This window comes from Trifolium pratense, linkage group LG4 (genome assembly GCF_020283565.1).
Source record: "Trifolium pratense cultivar HEN17-A07 linkage group LG4, ARS_RC_1.1, whole genome shotgun sequence".
Classification (NCBI taxonomy): domain Eukaryota; kingdom Viridiplantae; phylum Streptophyta; class Magnoliopsida; order Fabales; family Fabaceae; genus Trifolium; species Trifolium pratense.
The window spans coordinates 34804844-34823536 of NC_060062.1; the positions used below are offsets into that span (position 1 = coordinate 34804844).

At 32.3% G+C, this 18693-nt stretch overlaps 2 protein-coding genes across 2 annotated transcripts; both read right to left on the minus strand.

The window, feature by feature from the left end:
* Positions 1-1249: 1249 nt before the first annotated feature.
* LOC123922551 lies at positions 1250-1735 on the minus strand. The gene has a single exon (XM_045975259.1). It carries the CDS (start codon positions 1733-1735, stop codon positions 1250-1252), a length of 486 nt encoding a protein of 161 aa, XP_045831215.1.
* A 3367-nt stretch (positions 1736-5102) lies between these two features.
* LOC123923695 (probable RNA-dependent RNA polymerase 5) lies at positions 5103-7055 on the minus strand. Its single transcript, XM_045976411.1, has 6 exons — positions 6836-7055; positions 6303-6519; positions 6016-6158; positions 5380-5551; positions 5200-5252; positions 5103-5167 (listed from the first exon to the last, which is right to left on the minus strand). The coding sequence occupies exons 1-6, from the start codon at positions 7036-7038 to the stop codon at positions 5128-5130; spliced, it is 828 nt and encodes a 275-aa protein (XP_045832367.1). The 5' UTR covers positions 7039-7055; the 3' UTR covers positions 5103-5127.
* Positions 7056-18693: the final 11638 nt, after the last annotated feature.

The following is an 18693-nucleotide window of genomic DNA, read 5'->3' on the forward strand; positions in this document are numbered from 1 at the left end:
GGTAAAACGGGCCCAACCCGTCGGGCCGGCCCGTTTAGCTCGTCATTTTTGGCGGGTTGAGCCTAAGTTTTGAGCTCGACCCCACTAGTTGGCTCGCCCCGTCGAACTCGCTTAAAAAGCGGGACGGAACGATGGTGGGTCGGACCGGCCCGCGAGTTACATAAAAATAAAAAATGTCTTTTTTTTAGTAACGAATAGAATAAGACGACTCAACCCAATAAAATACACCACCTACTTAATGTAAATTTAGGTTTTTTTTAATATTCATTCATACAACCGGTGTCAAATTTAGGATTACTTGTTCCCTTTTACTCTCTTATTACATTGTTCGTACTTGCTCCTTCTTTGCCTCTTCATACTCATAGTTCTTCCCCCGAATTTCTAGTATAAGTTACTTTTTTTTTTATAATTAAGCTACCTAGTGTAGTGTTGTAAGATCATCTTAAGCACAACTTTTTATACAATATAATGTAACAATATTGCAGATGAATTATTCAAGGCATGATTCATACTATATACTATAATGAGATAATAAGACATTAATTTATTTATTCTGCACTCCTTATTCATTTGTCTTGTAATATGTTGAAACTTGATATTTAGGCATAATTATTTTCTTCTTTGCATTCTGTTTAGTTTTTATTTTATATATAGTATATAGTACTGAATCTTTATTCATCGTACGTAATACTTATTTTGTTATTTTAATTGAATTTTTTATGCATATGTTAGCTAGAAATGGATTCACAAACATTGAATAAGCTAGTTTTTCCTCACAAATTTGTATGTTTACATTTTTTAAAATGATATTTGAATTTTTTTAACAAAGTGTCAAAATAAAAATAAAAAAAACTTTTTATTTGGCGGGCCAACCCGCCAACTCGCTTGTCCGCCAATAAACGGGGCGGGCTGTGATTTTAGACTCGGTCACCTAAAATGGCTCGTCTCGTCCCGTTTTTAGGCATGCTTAAGCGGACCGAGCTTAAACGGGGCGGGCCGACCCGCTTTGCCACCCCTAATTTTCACATATTTCTTTGTTTTGATTTTCTGTCTCCATACGATGTATTTGGTTGTCCCGTCTTTATGCGGTGTATTTGTTTTCCGTCTTTGTGCAGTGTTTAATTGTTTCAGGTTGAAAGAGTAGATCTACTCTAGTGCTATCCAATCAATGTCGACTTTAGTGTCATCAACACTACGTATCTGAAGCCATGAATATTCCTTGACACTTCAATATAGTCATATTTGTAGGCTATAGTAAGCACCGAACATTCTTCCCACATGCATATATTTCCTGCGCTTTTGCCAAAACATCATTCTCGGACCAACCACTTCCTTGGAGACGCTTAGCGCCATCATAAGCGCCTATCCATTTACCCAGTATTTTGTTCATATAATTAAAACGGTTTCGGCATGCAACTCCATCACGCGGAGGATCGAATGAGCAATGCTCATTACAATAGTCAGCAATTTGACCCCAATATGTTTCACCTTTCTGGTTTCTCCCGACAACACTGCTTGTTCCAAATTTGATCCACCCACTAATTAGCACCAAATTTTGTTCAGTGTTCCATGATGGTTGCTGGTTTTTCTTGCTCTTAGGAGTTGAATCTTCATTAGCAATAGTTATTTGTGTTGAAAATTCGGGAAAATTAGTTGTACCACCACTCGAAAAATTTTCATTAACCATCGGCATGTAACCATTAAACGGGGGTGTTTGAGATGGATTTCTCAGCATAGTTCCATAAGACCAGGGTTCGACACTGGCATATTGTGATCAAAACTTGATTAATATAAGGTATTTTAAAATACCTTTCTTTTTCGCTGAGGATCCAATCCCATAGTAGCCTGGGTTTCCTATATCTTGGGCCGGCCCTGTTTTTTGTGTTGTTTTCGGCCCTTTAGTGACCCAACATCACTTTTCTCGAAACACCTTATCTCAAACAGTCAAACCTCGGCCAGGAAAGGATAAAACTTAGGTCGTCCACTTGCCGATGAAAGGATGTTAAAACAAAATATTTAGCAATAATTTGTTAAGACCGATCCACTGAGCTCTTCAATTCCATGCATTATGTCATCAACCAAATTTCCAAAAAATCATTTGACCATAGAACCGTTGACAAATTTTCCAAAAAGGTCGATGTCATTATAAATAATCTTACTGATGTATGATCTTCAAAATTATATTACTGTTGACATGACTGTCATAAGGTTTTTATTTCAGTAGCCAAATTGAACTCATCATTTTTTAACTTTCATTATGACAGGACATTACATGGTCACCCTATATAGGGTGGAAACTGCCAGGCGAGCTCGAGTTGCATTTGACCATAGAACCGTTGACAAATTTTCCAAAAAGGTCGATGTCATTATAAATAATCTTACTGATGTATGATCTTCAAAGTTATATTACTGTTGACATGACTGTTATAAGGTTTTTATTTCAGTAGCCAAATTGTACTCATCATTTTTTAACTTTCATTATGACAGGACATTACATGGTCACCCTATATAGGGTGGAAACTGCCAGGCGAGCTCGAGTTGCATGCCCCATTGGCAAGCAGGGTCAGCCCGTTGTTTTGCCATAATCATGTGGTTCATCATAAATCATATGTTGTTAAGAAACAATTTGGCTATGGTGATGTTGACATTGACTCCAATGTTATATTCACATATCAACTATTTAAATTTTGATCAAAAGTACTTTCAATTTATGGATGATCTACATGATACGAGTATGATCTTTCAATTCGACGGTAAATTTTGTGTGTTTTTTTTTACGGAAGTTTTACGCTTTCATTCATACAAATATTTTCATCACGTGCAATTCAAGTTAGGAGCTCTTTTTTTTTTTGGTTTACAATGTGCTGGGATCGAACCCAGGACCTATAACATATTACCCAAACCTTTCACCACTAGACTAAGAGCTCTTAAGTAGGAGCTTAGTTGCTAGCTACTCAAATAAATTTTTAAAATTTATTAAATCTAAAGTTAAATATTATTTTTTCTACTGTAAAAAAAATTAAATATATTTTTAGTCCCTATAAATATTTTATAATTTTTTTATCAAGTTTTAATCTCTTAAATACTAAGGTGAAGGAGACAAATCTAACAAGATCGATCTCATATTCTAATATTTATCTTTAGACATTATTAAAAAAAAATTGATCAAAATAACTTGTATAAATAGTACACTAACACGCAGTCAAATTGTAACACGGGGGAGTATCTCTCAACATTGCAACATTGCAATAATGAATGACTTATTCTCTCTATTCTCTAACACGTTTCTTCTGCACACCTATATATAACCCCAAAACTTGTCCATAAATCTCCAACCTCAAGAGTCTTCACTACCACTACCTTTCTCCAACTCTTCTTAGTTCTTCCTACTACCATGCTACTGTATCCTTTGCCCGAGATCCTGTTGCTGGAGTTGAAGCTACTGATTTATAGAACCATGACTTATTTTTGTGTTCATCATCGACTGTAATTTCTTTGATTAATTAGAGGTAACAAATTTCTATCTTAAACTTTCATTATTGTTAATTTAATTTAATATATATGTTTGTTATCAAGTAATAATTGTTTTGAAATAATTTAATATTTGTTGTAAAAAGATTACATTTAGAATATTTTCGTCAAATTTGTGTGATTGATACTTAGTAGCATACATTTTAAGTTTTTTAATGTATAAATTTTCTTTTATGTCAAGGAGTTGTTTTATTTATTTATTTACCTTTTTGATTTCTTAGACATAGCTCGGGCACTTGTTTAAATTTTTTTACTTTTTAATTAATAAAAACTCTTACCTCATGATTTAATTCTTTTATATATGTACTACTAATTTTTTAGATGAACTAAACTAGTAATATTATGCAACCAAAAAAAAAAGAAGTAATATTATAGTATAAAATGTTAACAATTAATATTTATAAAAAATTAAACCTACTAGTTATGCATATCTTCTAAAAATTAAACAATTAATATTTATATTAATTATTCAATGTAAACAATTTCTTTAGCTTTTCAGACATGTAAATATTATTCAAAAATGAGCTACAGTATGAGAGACATGACGAAAATATAAATAGTAGTTTCATACGATAATTAATTTGGACAGATCTTCACTAAAACGGTAATTAATCTCTCTCTATAATTCTAAATTTAGTGGAGTTTGATTATGTGAAAAACTAACTCGATTGCGGTCATTTTGGTATTAGTTTGGTGAATTATTGATCCAAATTAAATTATGTGGGAAACTTCGAGCTTGAGGCTAAAAAGTAGATTTTGTGCTGAATTTTGGTGGGGCAAAATTCCGAATTTTAAAATAGAAGGGTAGATGGGACTCTATTAGTCATTGATTTAGAGTAGGTTGCAAGACAGTTGCATTTACACCGACAGATGTATCTACTACTCATTTCAGAGCACACAACAGAAACATTACAGGGCATATGGAATAAACAAGAGCAACAAAAATAGCAATTGAACCAGTACACATTAATCTGCAAATTTCATTACAGAACTCTTGCAAAGTACATTACTCGACATCTTTTCCAAATATCTCCCGCAATGCAGAGGAACTACATATCAAAGTCTTCTGATTCTGTTTTTCTGCATAAAATCTAACAAGAACTGAGCCAGCAACCTTCCATGCAAAGCCACATTTCCCAACATCTTTTTTTAAAATGGCATAGTCATAAGTAACGTGATACACAGCCAAAGCCTCGTTATAAATATCAGTGATACCCTTCGAACCATCCTCTATGTTAATAGCATCATCAAATTTCTGAAAGAAAAAAAAAAGACACTAATCAGTACCTCGGAGAAATGAGACTTCTAGGGAAAGAAAAACTGAAAAATACTTACCTGCTTATACATCTTAATGACTTCATTTGCCTCTACATTGGAATTTGATAGGTCACCATTTAAGGCATTTTTCCTATACTGACAATACAGTTCTCCCCACTTATCCTTAAAGTGCTCCGGTATATCAACATCAAAGCAGGGGAGTTTTCTAATTTCTGATGGCACATAGATAAGAAGAAAAAGGTTGTTAGCTGATGAAGGTGAATTGATAATTAGCATAGCATGAGAGTAATATTGGAGTACTCACCAATCCCAGACATATCAGTTATTTGACATCTGCAAACCTCGTCGAATATTGAACCTAAGATAGAGGTTGAAGTGAAAGAGTTGTACCTATTCATGTAGTGCGGGTACAAATCTGCAGTCAAATCCTCTGGAACTTGGATCTGCAGTTGAAAGTTCAAGTTAGGCAAAGTGGTACTCCGAATTGCAGATTCCTAAGAATTATTCAAAGTAGACAAAGGTCATCATGGTAATTGTAAATGTAATAATGTAATGTAATATAGAACCAACCTTTCCTCCACCTTTCTTATGAGCATCTAATGCCTTGTAGTATAAATTAGACAATTTAAGGATATTAATTTTAACTTGCTGCACCTCCTTTTCATGTTTTACGTCATTTCTTAATATCAAAAGGCGGTCCATGAGTGCCATCCAACTATCAGCTGCAACACCTATTGTGCTACTGCAAAGAGGAGAAAATTCTTCTGTTAATTAAGGGTCATAAAATGAAAACTAAGAAAACTCTTACTACCCTACTTGACTAATGTATGTGACAATTTATGTTCCTCTTGATAACATAGTATATATGGTAAAAACACTACATTGAAATGGCACTTCAAAGGCCAAATGTCTATGCTGATGATCTTTACCTAAATTAACTATACAACTATAAAGAATGAATATTTTGTGTGACATATATGGTTAACAACCATCTACATACTATGATGCATTATAAGGTTTTCAGGGCACAAGCAGAGAAAATGGGATATCTAGTCCAAACAACATCATATACAGGCCTAACTATTATGCACAAAATTTTACTTCAGGAAAGCAAGATGGCAATAGCTTTTTTATAAACAGCAAGATTGCAGTATTTTATACTATTTCATATACACTTCATAGTAACATTACCGTCATAACACCCACCTTGGTTGGAACCGAGTTTCCAGACATAGCTTACAAAGTTCTTCCTCAACTTGCTCATGTGAAAGTTCACTAGAACTCAATCTGACAGAATTGGATGCTGGTCTTTGAATCCAAGGGTCTCTCTGTCTAAAATGTTGCAACAGCTGAAACATTTCAAAATATAGATTGTTAATATAAAATAACTTTTAACTACTAATTCAAGCAGTAAGTGCTTCCTAAGCAAACACCAGACAACAAATATATATGAGCAACAGTTTTGTGAAGATACGGTCATTAAGATGTATAACCTGAGGATTTTTTGAAATCCAATACATGTAACCGTCTCCAGCTATCTCATCTGCAACGGAACGAGAACCGACACAAGGGAAAAAAATTGCAGATTCTCCATGTCCAACATAAGATTCTAGTCCCTCAACAAATGTGGCCTGCATTATTTGAATGTCCCCAAAATGTAAACCTGGATTTCGATAAACTAGCACATCCCCAGTAATTTGGCCATTTTCACTACAAAAAAATAAAACCAGTTAACACAGACCAGATAATTTAAATTCCAAACATCATTTCATAATAATAACTAACTAGTACACATGGTATAATATGGTCATAGGATTTTTATTTTTTTGAATTTGCTTATCAATATATAGACCCACAATCAAACAAGAATATAGAGGCAATTGGAAGGGAAATGGGCCTGCTGAAAAAGGCATGAAAGTGTACGAGAGGAGGAACAGCAAAAGTGTTACACAAGCAATAGTAAGAGGGAATGAGGAAAGGAGCGGGAGAATAATGGAATCGGGACAAATGTAATATTTGTGCTTACCGAATAATGCAGACTTGATTGGGTTTAAGGGTACGAGTGGGATCAACGGTCCCCATCATGTAGAAACAATCTTCTAAGTATAGTTTCCCTTCTCCAAGCCTGTTCTTTTCCGCTTTTACAAGTATATTCAGGTGATACTGTAGAAACGGTTCCTCAAGAGGGATCCCACATAAAATCATTGCTGCAGCATTGTAATCATCCATCTCACCATGGTTGACAGAAACTGCAAGTGCATCAACAATTGAAAACCACTGTTAAGGGGAACTCCGATGTATTTAAGGAAGTAGAACAATTAAATTAACGTCTCAATAACTAACAGTTTATCTTAAAATGATCAATGGACATATTAGTATTTGATAATTAGAAGTATGTAAGAAAACTACCTGTGAGGAAAGACAGATTATCGGCTTCGGATCTGATACGGGATGGTGCATTTTAAAATTCGATATTTGAGCCTCAATGACCCTATATTGTTGGCCGAAATGCATTTTCTTTATGAACTTACTTAATAATGATAAATTGGCACCACGGTGGTAGTGCGCTTTGGTTACCTTATATGATGACTTTGAATGCAAAATTCTCTATCTAAGCTTTGATAACCAATTGTTGGCCTAAATGCAACTTCATTATTAATGTTTATGCATAATTTAAAATGCATGTTGATATGACCCTTGATGCAATGACTATTCATACATTTTTAATAAACTGGAATGATGGTAGTGTACTAGTGTGCCTTGGTAACCTTAGATGTAAAAATTGAACATATGTCTTAGATGACTTTAAATGCAAAATTTTGATATTTGGTGGCCTAATTGCAATTTTATTATATTGTTTATCCATAACTTTAAATGATGGTAGACATATATTCTCAAAAATTGTTTCAAGAAACAGAATGGTGTAATTCAGAATGCTTGGTTGAAATTTCTTCCATGTCTGAGGCTCTGAGCAAGTAATTTTAAAAATATAATTGTTACTTTTAATTTTGAGAAGTTTTATGAGACCGTAGACATGATGATTTCCTTTAAAAGAGATTCCAACCTGCCAATTAGTGTGGAATACTTGAATTATTAATCTGCATTGATCTAAGTGGGTGAAAAAATTGAAAAGAGCAAGAGCTTATTGAAAATTTTAATGACTTAGAGGTGGGGTTTGGTGTGTGATGTTAATGTTTGTCACTTGGTTCGCTTGTTTGCATTCTTCACTATGAACTAACTTGCTTCTTACTTGATTTTTTCTTCAGCTGATGGCTCATTCAAATTGATGTCTTTGTTATATTTGATTTTCTCTTTCATAACAACATAATTTAGGATATGGATTTCGAACCTTGGTGTTATTGGAGTAATGTCAAATTATCCAATTTAACTTGAAAAAACTACAGGTATTGATATTTCACACAAGGTACATTTTATGTTACAGTGAAGTGATAAATGTTATTGCACCAACTCTTCAAATAATTTGAGAAGGGTGTTATTATCTCTATTACATAATATTTGGGTCTTATTTGTTGATCAGATGTAGTAGAAACCGGCTGCTATTTGCTTGACATAGGATGAAGATACTTTAGGAAACAAAGCTATGTAGGTAGGCAAGGTGTGTTGCAAATTGAGTGCTTGCAGAAGGAGAGTAATACAAAAAGGTGCATTCTTCTAATATGAAATCTAGTTCGTTTCTGTTCTGTCCTAAAAAGGGCAATAAACTCAACCAAAAACTCTAAGGAAGAATAATTTAGTGTATGATTAAACAACATAGTAAAAGGAACAAAATTCTTATTTGATTGAGGTAAGTGCTTGTTTGGAAGACTTTAGCTCAAAATTGAAGTGGGGTGAGAGGCTTGAGATATTAAATAGAGGTTAAACATCACCAATATGTATGTTTTCATGCTTAGAACTAAGACTGTTCATGGTTCAGTTCATGAAGAAAACTGAACTGAACCATATTCGAAAAATTGAACTAAACTGCTAATTATTTGGTCTGAACTGGAACTATAGTCTGGTAAACCGGTTCTTTGTATTCGAACTAAAGCCAACTGAAACACTTGTTTTTAACCCAACTATTTTTTCCAAAACTTAAGAACTTGATCAGCAACTTGAATACAATTTTGCCAATTCTCCTTTTTATGCAACTTTGCAAATTAATTTTAGCCGTACAAATTAAAATATGTTTGTTGATTGAAGGTCACTTTCTTTAGTTTCATGATTGATGATTGTTGATTGAAGGTTCAAACTGGTGCATCATATCTCAGATTGAAAGCTGAGAGCAATGATTCCATTAAGATTGAGGTTTATATCATTATTGGGTTGCAATTTGCAAAATATTTAGGATTTTAGGGTTGTTAATATTCAATTCATGATCTGCAGGAATTTTATTTTATTTTTTTTGAAACAGGATTTTTAGTTTTGGGCAATGAATGGTTTTAAAACTGAACCTGACTTGTGTCAAAAAAACTGAACTTGAGAATAGATTTTGGGCAGTCCGGTTAGTACAGTTTGGTTATTTACGGTTCAGTTATGGATATTGAACTGTGTGCAAAATATAAGTTTTGGTTCGTAAGCTGTCAAAATAAATTCAGTTATTTTTAGTTTGGTTCGGCAGTTCTTGCGAACAGTCCTACTTAGCACCATTTATTTTGATGAGTACGATGGAAAATAGCTATTATCCTAATGTTAGCCAATTATTTTAAGAAAATACCTGAATTCACCCATAATCTGTTTGATCCAAATGAAATGGTGGCATATTTGGGTGAATGGAAGGAGGGGAAATGGCTTTGGGTGTAGAAGTGGCTGAGGGAATTAATTCAGTGGGCGAGGCGTATGATTTATTTAATGAATGTGTTGCTGGCTAATGTAGTTTTGGAGGCTGGGACCGGTGGAAATGGTTAATCAATGCGAGAGGCAATTAATCAAAGAAATCAACATGAGGTAATTTCATTTGCTCTCTATAATTGTGAACCAATTTGCTAATGTTGAACCAATCTGGTTGTTAGAAATTGCTTACCGTTATCTTAGTTTCATGGGCAGTTTCACTTTAGGGATGAGTATTGGGATGCTTAGCGATCTATATGGTTTGTTGTTATCTCGACTAGTGGGTGGGTGATCTCGCATCCAAAAGGTGTTTAATTCAGTATAGTTTATTAATCAGATAGGTTACTCAGGTATTTACTAAATTCATAAGCATGTGTGGGATGAAATTATTGTTTGAAAACTCCTATTATGCAAATTTTGTTGGTTGTTGTTTCTTGGTTGTGGTGTTGGAGATGGGTGCTGCTAGATATTGTTGTCATGGTATGTTGTCCGGTTCAGCTTATAATTGAAAAACTAGTCCACCTTTGAAAAGTAACAACACAAGTTAACAATCGTTGACTATAGTTTCAATCACAGAACTTAATTAGGTTGTTTTTTCTTTCTTTTATTTTTTCAATTTTAACATGCATTCTCTATTTTGTAATAGAAGATTAATAGTTTATATGAAGGAATTTTTTATTTAAATTTTATGTGGCAAACAAAATAGTGTTAAAATTTTCCGTAGTTCTGTTTACTGCAGTTCAGCAAACCATCACTATTTTGTTTAAAGAAGTGAGTTCTTTTCTGCGAGTACGTCTCTTCTTGGTTGAATCCCAAATTCCTTGTTCGTTGCTTCGACGATGCAGCTGAGTTTCTTTTCCCTGTGATTAAGTCGCTAGCTTGCGTGACAAGAGCTGAGATCCCGAGTAGTCCGTGTCCGTGCTAAAGAACTCAATCTTAAACTATCAACAATCTGGTAGTTTTCATTTTTAATGGCTGCTCCTAGTTATCTATGCTTCAAGGGTTGTCTGTGAAGTAATGGGATGAGTTAATTTAAATTTTATATCGTTAGTATATTAGGGTATTGGTTGTTTCGTCTTCTTGATAGCCATCAAGTTGCGTCAGTTTCGGATAGCAACTTAACTTTTGTATCTGTGTATCTCTTTAATTTGGGTATTCCTTATGGACGAGTCCTTCGTATTTCTCCCTCTGAGCGTTGTTATTTCTCACGGTGTACCACTCAAATTAGGGATGACAATTTGATCCATACGTAGAGGGTACCCGCAAAAATTACCTACAACAGGTAGGGTAAAAACCCGCATTTTGGATACGGGTACCTTAGTACCCACTCCGCCCGATACCCGCATAATATATATTTATTTATTTTATTTATATTAGTATATTACAATATATGTAAATCAATTTAAAACAATACAACTCTACTAAACTATTACATATTTTTAATAAAAATGTTTATTTATAACATAATATAAAAATAATGTGAATATTTAACATAAATATGAGCTTTAACATAAAGTTAGTAATAATTTTGTTTATAATTTTCATTAGTCAATATTAAAATCTTTAAAAATGGCAGGGAGAGAATATGGTCGTGGCAGTGCACTACACCATTATCAGTTTGTGAGGCGCGGATGCTGGATGATCTTAAGGTTTTGTTGGCTGATTTTTCTTTTCAAGTGAATGTGCAGGATACATGGCGATGGGTTCCTGGAAACACAGGACTTTTTTCGGTAAAGTCTTGTTATAATTGGTTCTTAGAACAATGTCAGATAGAGGAATTAAGTTCTAATGTGTTGAATGCTATTAATAAGCTATGGAGGAATGATGTACCATCCAAGGTGAATTTTTTCGGTTGGAGGATGTTATTAGAAAGATTACCGACGAGAATGGCACTTCATCACAGAGGTATCCTTAATAATGCGCATGGGTTATCTTGTGTATTTTGTTTTCTTGATAATGAGGATTGCAACCATCTTTTTTTCCTTTGTCCGTTTAGTAAACGAATCTGGGAAGCGATTTTTAAGTGGATAGGAAAGAGACTTCCACCGAATAAAAAAGGCTGGAATCATTTTGTGCTATTTGGTGATATGGTAAAATCAAAGAAGGGTGAACGGGTTAGACACTTGATTTGGCTGGCAACTTCTTGGAATATATGGAAGCTAGAAATAGTGTGATTTTCAAGGGAGCTTTTCCAAATGCTCTTCTTCTTTTGGATGACATTAAATTCAATTCTTGGGTTTGGTTTAGTAGTCGGTATGGCCGAAACTCTAGTTTATCATTTAAGGACTGGTGTCACGACCCTTTGGGTTGTTTTCAAAGCATTTAACTTCTGACTTTGAATTGTAAGGGTTCGAGTACCCCTTGTACTCCATTATAATATATCTTGCTTATAAAAAAAAAAATCTTTAAAAAAAAAATTAATTCTATTAAAATTGTATGATATTTTATAATTGATCAATTTATTTTTAGTAAAAATGCGGGTAACGGGTATGGGTATGGGTACCTAGGTACCCATAGGGTATGGGGATGGGGGCAAAGTTATTACCCACGCGGGTATGGGGATGGTGACGGTAGGTTCTGCAAGTGCACAAAATCGCTACCAAGTAATAAAATAGTAAGTTTATCGTTATCCACAAGGATTGTGTCAAGGTCACTAGTTTCGCCTAGGAATAAGGATAGTTGCCTTCGCTGTGTTTGTTTAAGAAGGTATCTTTGCGGGTACTTTAGTAAATACAGGAAATAAATGCGGAAAATAAATAATTGAAAAGTAAATGTGTGTGTGACCACACGGGGTGGTTAAGTGTGGTCGGATCCCTCCCTTACTCCTACTTGGTGGCTTAATTATTTCTCACTTTAAGGATTTAGACTATTGAAAATAGGTATGAAGTACGTTATGTCCTATTTCTATTACAAGCTTTTACAGGGGCCTAGTTTAAAGTTGTCATATCTTTATTTAGACACCATGATCCAGAACTTCACTTTTTCGTTTAAACTTTGGTCTCATCGCCTTGGGAACCCCTAAATTATAAGCTGACATGTTTGCCCTAAACTAGTCACAAACCCTGCAAGGTAGAAATTAATGTTCTTTCCAATCTTATACTAAGACGGCAGATACTGAATATAATGATCTCATTTAGGCCCTAATATGTTGTCCTTTGGTCGGGATTACTAGCTTCGTTTCATATGCGATATCCACCAGGTCCTTAGATTTTATTCTAATGTGATTAATATTAAAATAACTAAAACCAGACAACAAAAGAGTTTGAATAGAAATAACTAAAATTTATAAATATTATAAATAATATAACCAAGCATTCGTAAGGGAGTTTCTCAACTCCACCTAACCTAGGAAAAATAAATTACAAAGACAGAAAGAAAAGAACCTTGTTGGCCTTGGAGTTCCTTGGCCTCCTTGCCTCCTCTTTAGAATTCTTCTAACTCTGTTGTGAATATTGAATTGTTCTCAATATTTCCGAATGAATAATACTGAAGGAGGAAAGCTCTATTTATAGTTTTACAGCTGAGTTTAGACTTTTTCTGCGCATCCATCGCACCCATCGTGGCCACGATAGCGTGTAATTTTGCCTCATCGTGGCCACGATGGATCCTATCGTGACGCGATGGAAGATTTACTCGGGATTTTCTACTTATTTTTCAAGTCATCATCGTGCTACGATGACAAGCCATCGTGCCACGATAGTAAAGATTTTCGGCAGATTTTCTTCAATTTTAACCGTCTTCTCATCGCGCCACGTTGAACCTCATCGTGGGTACGATGGTGCGATGTTTTATTCCATTTTTGGTCTTTTTTGCTGTTTTTTCCACTTTTCTTACTTCTGGTCCTTGTGTCTTCACATCTACCGCCACAAGTCCAATTTCACTTACATATTCTTCAATACCCTCAACATCAATTTCGTGATAATATTCAATTTCAAATAACACCTGACAATTGCATAAAATAATAAAATATTATGCAAAGAAAATTTAAAACACCCAACAGTTTGCATAAAAAAATTAAAATACTATGCAAAGAAATTTTAAAACAAAAAATAAAAGAGACCCACCAGAAGATGTTATTCAGGAAATTGAAACACTCCCGTATATGGACAGGTTTCTACTAAGACAACCATTTGTAACAACTCAATCTAAAGCTCGATCAACATAACACGCAAAGTCCATGGTGCACAAGTGACTTAAGTTGTGTATTATGGACAAGTCACCGAAAACACTATAACGAATACGAATTTTACAAAATCTACCGTTTGATAGAAAGTTTATATCGTATAGATCATTCATAAATTTTTTTAAAAAAATTTAAAATCATTTGATATGTTATTGAGATCAGTCAAAATTAACGGTTTATGGATTTTTATTCAATACCGTTAATCTTGATGGGTCTCAATAACATATCAAATGATTTTCAAAAAAATTTAAAAAATTTATGGATGATCTAAACAATATAAACTTTCTATCCAATGGTGGATTTTGCAAAATTCATATTCATTATAAAAATATCGAACACTTGTGCACCATGCACCAAGTGGTGCATGTTATACAAAGCCAACATAACATTCGAATGGCGAATCTTCATTTTCATTATGGAACAAATGGTTGATAAGGTCTTGTGGTGATAGAATTACGGTACTATCATCAAAAGTATTGTGACACAAAGCTTCAATTGTCTCACGTTAACGGTGATATAAAAAAATTTCTTGTATTTTTTATGTACTTGTTTTTTTTTTTTCAATACATTGAATCATCATGTATGTTTTTCGATTTCAAAGCAGTACCTTTTCCGACAGAACAGTGTCAGAAAAGTGAAAGTGAATGTCACTTTTATTTTATTATATATTTTTACTTCTTCACTCGCCCGCCCGATATTGCTGGATCGGATACATTCTACGATAATGTTTCTGATTTCTCGACTGATTTTGACGTACCCTCCATTACCCTAGTTGGTACCATAACAACCACGAACTATCCAAAAATCTATCGATTCTTCACCGTCTTTTTTTTTTCCTTTCATTTCTTCATCTTCTTCATACTTTCTCTCATTAGTCTTCATCTTCTTATACATACATACATCAATAAAAACCAAAATTTTTTAAAAAAATCATCAATAAAAAATTTGTAAAATTTTAACCACATCTTCAAACAAAATCCCTAAAACCCCAAAAACCCCAAAATGAGTTATTGTTCTTCTTTGTATACAAGTCCCTAGTATGTCTTTCTTAGTCTTGAATTCCTCATTGTCTCTCTCAAATTCTTCAACCATACTTAAAAAATACAATACAAATTCTTCATAACAACAACTCTCCATTTCTTTATTAATAGAAGGTGGGGGACCAAAGTGACTCCTCCAGAGATCTGAAATACTAAACTGAAGTGATTCACAAAGAACTAAAGCTCACAAAACAATCTAAGGTTTTTTAGTTACAAATTCAAACGACGATGATGAAAATGTTACAAGTAAACAACAACCATTTCTTTTATGGTAGAAGTGTACACTTGTAAAAAAGACTCTCACAACACTTAAAATAGTACTTTACAACCAATTATATTTTTCCTCTCTCTTTCAATTAGTTTGATTTTTAAACACCTAATTCATACAACACACCAGAATACTTTTCCTCTCTTTGTTTATTTAAAATCAATTCCACACTAACGCAACAGCTCAATTGAATCAGCAGCAAAAAAAATTAAAATATATGAGAAAAAACAAATTGAAGAACAACAACAATGGAGAAGATGGAAACAAAGAAGAAAAGAACAGCAACATAGAAGAACAATGAGATTTGGGATATCTATTATTTATATGTTTAGGAGTTTCTCTCTCTTAATCACTTTCATACGTGGCATTCTCTCATTTATCATAATCTATGTGGCAACTTGTGAGAGCATCTTTTCCTATGTGGCAACCTTTGAGAACTTCAATAGTATGTAGTCATATAAGGAATTTTTTTTTTTGTGTTCTTCTCAATCAAAATTTAATGCTAATTCAAAAATAATCATTCAAAAGGAAACAATTGAATACATTCCAATTTTTTTAATGACAATGTCAATTTTTACTTCTAATTTGATTATTTGATATTTTATTCATTATTATTATTATTACATTATTATTATTATTATATTATATTTTAGAAACAAAGTCATTTTGTCCAATAATTTGTCAATTAGATAATTGCTATTAAATGACATTTATAATTTCGATCTTCATTCTATTAATATAAATAGTTGTGATTTGCAACCGATTTCACACACTATTGCAATTCAAAATTATACTTTTTGCAATCTTTTATCTCTATTCTTTTTTTTGGGTGATTTCACTCTCATTTCCTTCAACTTTTTCGTTGTTCTATTTTCTTCTTTCCATGTTTTTTTTTCAAGTTTAATATTATATAGTATATTTTTATATTTTGATGCTATCCTTTTTTTTGCCTACATGGAGATAATATTCTTTTCTTATTTTACAGCAGGTGCCCGTCTTTTTTGTTTTTATAAGGAGATAATCTTCAACTTTTTCGTTGTTCTATTTTCTTATTTTCGAAGATGTTATATGCATTTTATATATATATATATATATATATATATATATATATATATATATATATATATATATATATATATATATATATATATATATATATATATATATATATATATATATATATATATATATATATATATATATATATATATATAAGCTTTGTATTTAAATGATGTTTATGATTAATCATAATTATACTAATTTTGAGCTATAATTTTTTATTAGCAGGTCCATACGGAAGAACATATTGTTCGTTATTCAAATTAGGATTAGGTATTATCAACTGATGTTAGAGTTTTAAGTATTTATTTATATTTTATTGTCATTTTTTTTAATCATGTTTACTTATTAAAAAACACTTTTTGTTCATATTATTTTTTATTGGTGTAAATCATGCTTATAAATGTTTTTTTTTACTATTATTAATAAATGTTGTACTCTTTTTTTTACTCATTATTTTTTTGTTTGTCTAATTTTTCATGTGATATTTAACAAATATACCGATAAAATAATAGAAAATCCTCGAAGGACTATACTATAGAACGAATTGCTTATCAAAAAAAATTATATAGAACGAATTGGCCAAATATGGAACTAAGAAATTGAAGGCTTAATATGTTTCAAAACAAAATTGAAGGCTTAAGAATCTCTGAACAAAAATACTCACCTTAAAAGGAATATAAAAAAAAATAAAAATAGTAATTTAATTGTTCACAAAAAAAGTTATTCTTAAACTTCATACTTATCGAACAGAGAAAATGGTGTGATTGTCTGAAATATAAAAGGAATGAAGTAATTGACTTCATAGATTATTTTTCTATTTTATTTTATTATTTTATTAATTTTATTAATAAAAAAAAGTTACATAGTGATTTGTACCAAACATAATATTACAAGAGTTTAATTGATATGCACCGACGGTGTAAAATAGTTTTGCACAATCGTCCAATAAACAACCATTATTTTGCCATGTCATATCAAGAAAGTGGGGTGGAGTGGGGTGATGTGGCGGAAAACATGATTGGTATTAGTTGACAGTGTAAAATTATTTTACACCGTCAGTGCATATCAATTAAATCCATATTACAATAGGGGGTATTGATCAAAAAATAATCTACATGGAGGTATTAAGCAAAAAATAACTTACACGGGGTGGGACATACATTTGTAGATTTTATTATATAAAAAATACGATAAATATCAATTGAAAGTAAGGAAAGTAACAATGATTTTATATATATAAAAAGAAAGAATTAAAAGTAATAATATCATGTATTACTTTGTTTTTATTTTCCAAACATCGCTGTAAGATAAACAAATAGATAAATTTTTTAAAATTTGCACCATTAACAAATTGAGATATGCATAAAAAAATGATATAATTTTTTTTTGTGTCAAACAAATGATAAATAATTCTACTGTTCATTACACAAATGTGAAATTTTTTCACACGGGAACATGGGCTAAAATACTCCAGAAGAAAACAAATGTCTAAAGGAGAGAGATGACGATTAACAACTAATATATATTAACCGTTGGATTAGTTTTTGCTTAATGACCTTTTTTTTATGAAAATAAAAGAACAAATATACGAACATGTGGGTTGGGAACGGGGAGTGGAGTATCACTCTCCGTTCTACCATTTCTCCTTAAAATATCCAAAATTTGGATCATTTATCATATTTAAATAAATTATTACATTAAATATAAAATTAATTTTACAAATAATTAAAAAAACCACAAAATATTAAAAATTTAATAATCCATATTTTTCATGTGTCAAAAAAATATCTATATTTTTCATTGAACATTAACCCGTGCATTTGCACGGGTAAGTTATACTAGTAAGAATTTAAATTGAAAAAAATTTGGTATGTATTGGTCTCTGGCCATATCATCTAGCCATTTGTCGACCTAATGCCTACTTAGCGTGTCACGTGTCCTCAAAAGAATGTCACGTCAGTTTTTACTTTAATAGCCATTTTTAATGCCGGGACCAAAGTAATTAAGTGACTAACAGATTGCAGAATCAAAGACTATTTAATATTTTTGCTCCAGTCAGGGACCAGAATGATAACTTATGATCCCGATTCTATTTCAATTAACTTTTAATCTTATAGCTTATTGTATTTTCTTCCACTTTTATCCTTATTGTTTAAACTAAAATATGATTTTACTGTTTATAATTTACTTTAATTTCAAATAAAATAATTATAACTTGGAATACAAATAATCTCTCAAATGTATATATGTATCTATGTATGTGTTAGTGTTACTGCCCCTTCATCGTTGTTTTCATTCCGCGGCCTATTCATTTCCTCCTCCGTTGTTGCTATGTTTCTTTCCTCCTCCATCTTTGCTTTGTTTCGGTTAATCTCTTCTGGCTTCTTTGAAAAAAAATTTGAATTCTTCTATTGTTTTATTTTTTTTGGTGAAGTAGCCTAGTGGCTATAAATCTCACCCTTAAGTTGGATAAATAGGATGATCGAGATTTGAATCCTAACCCC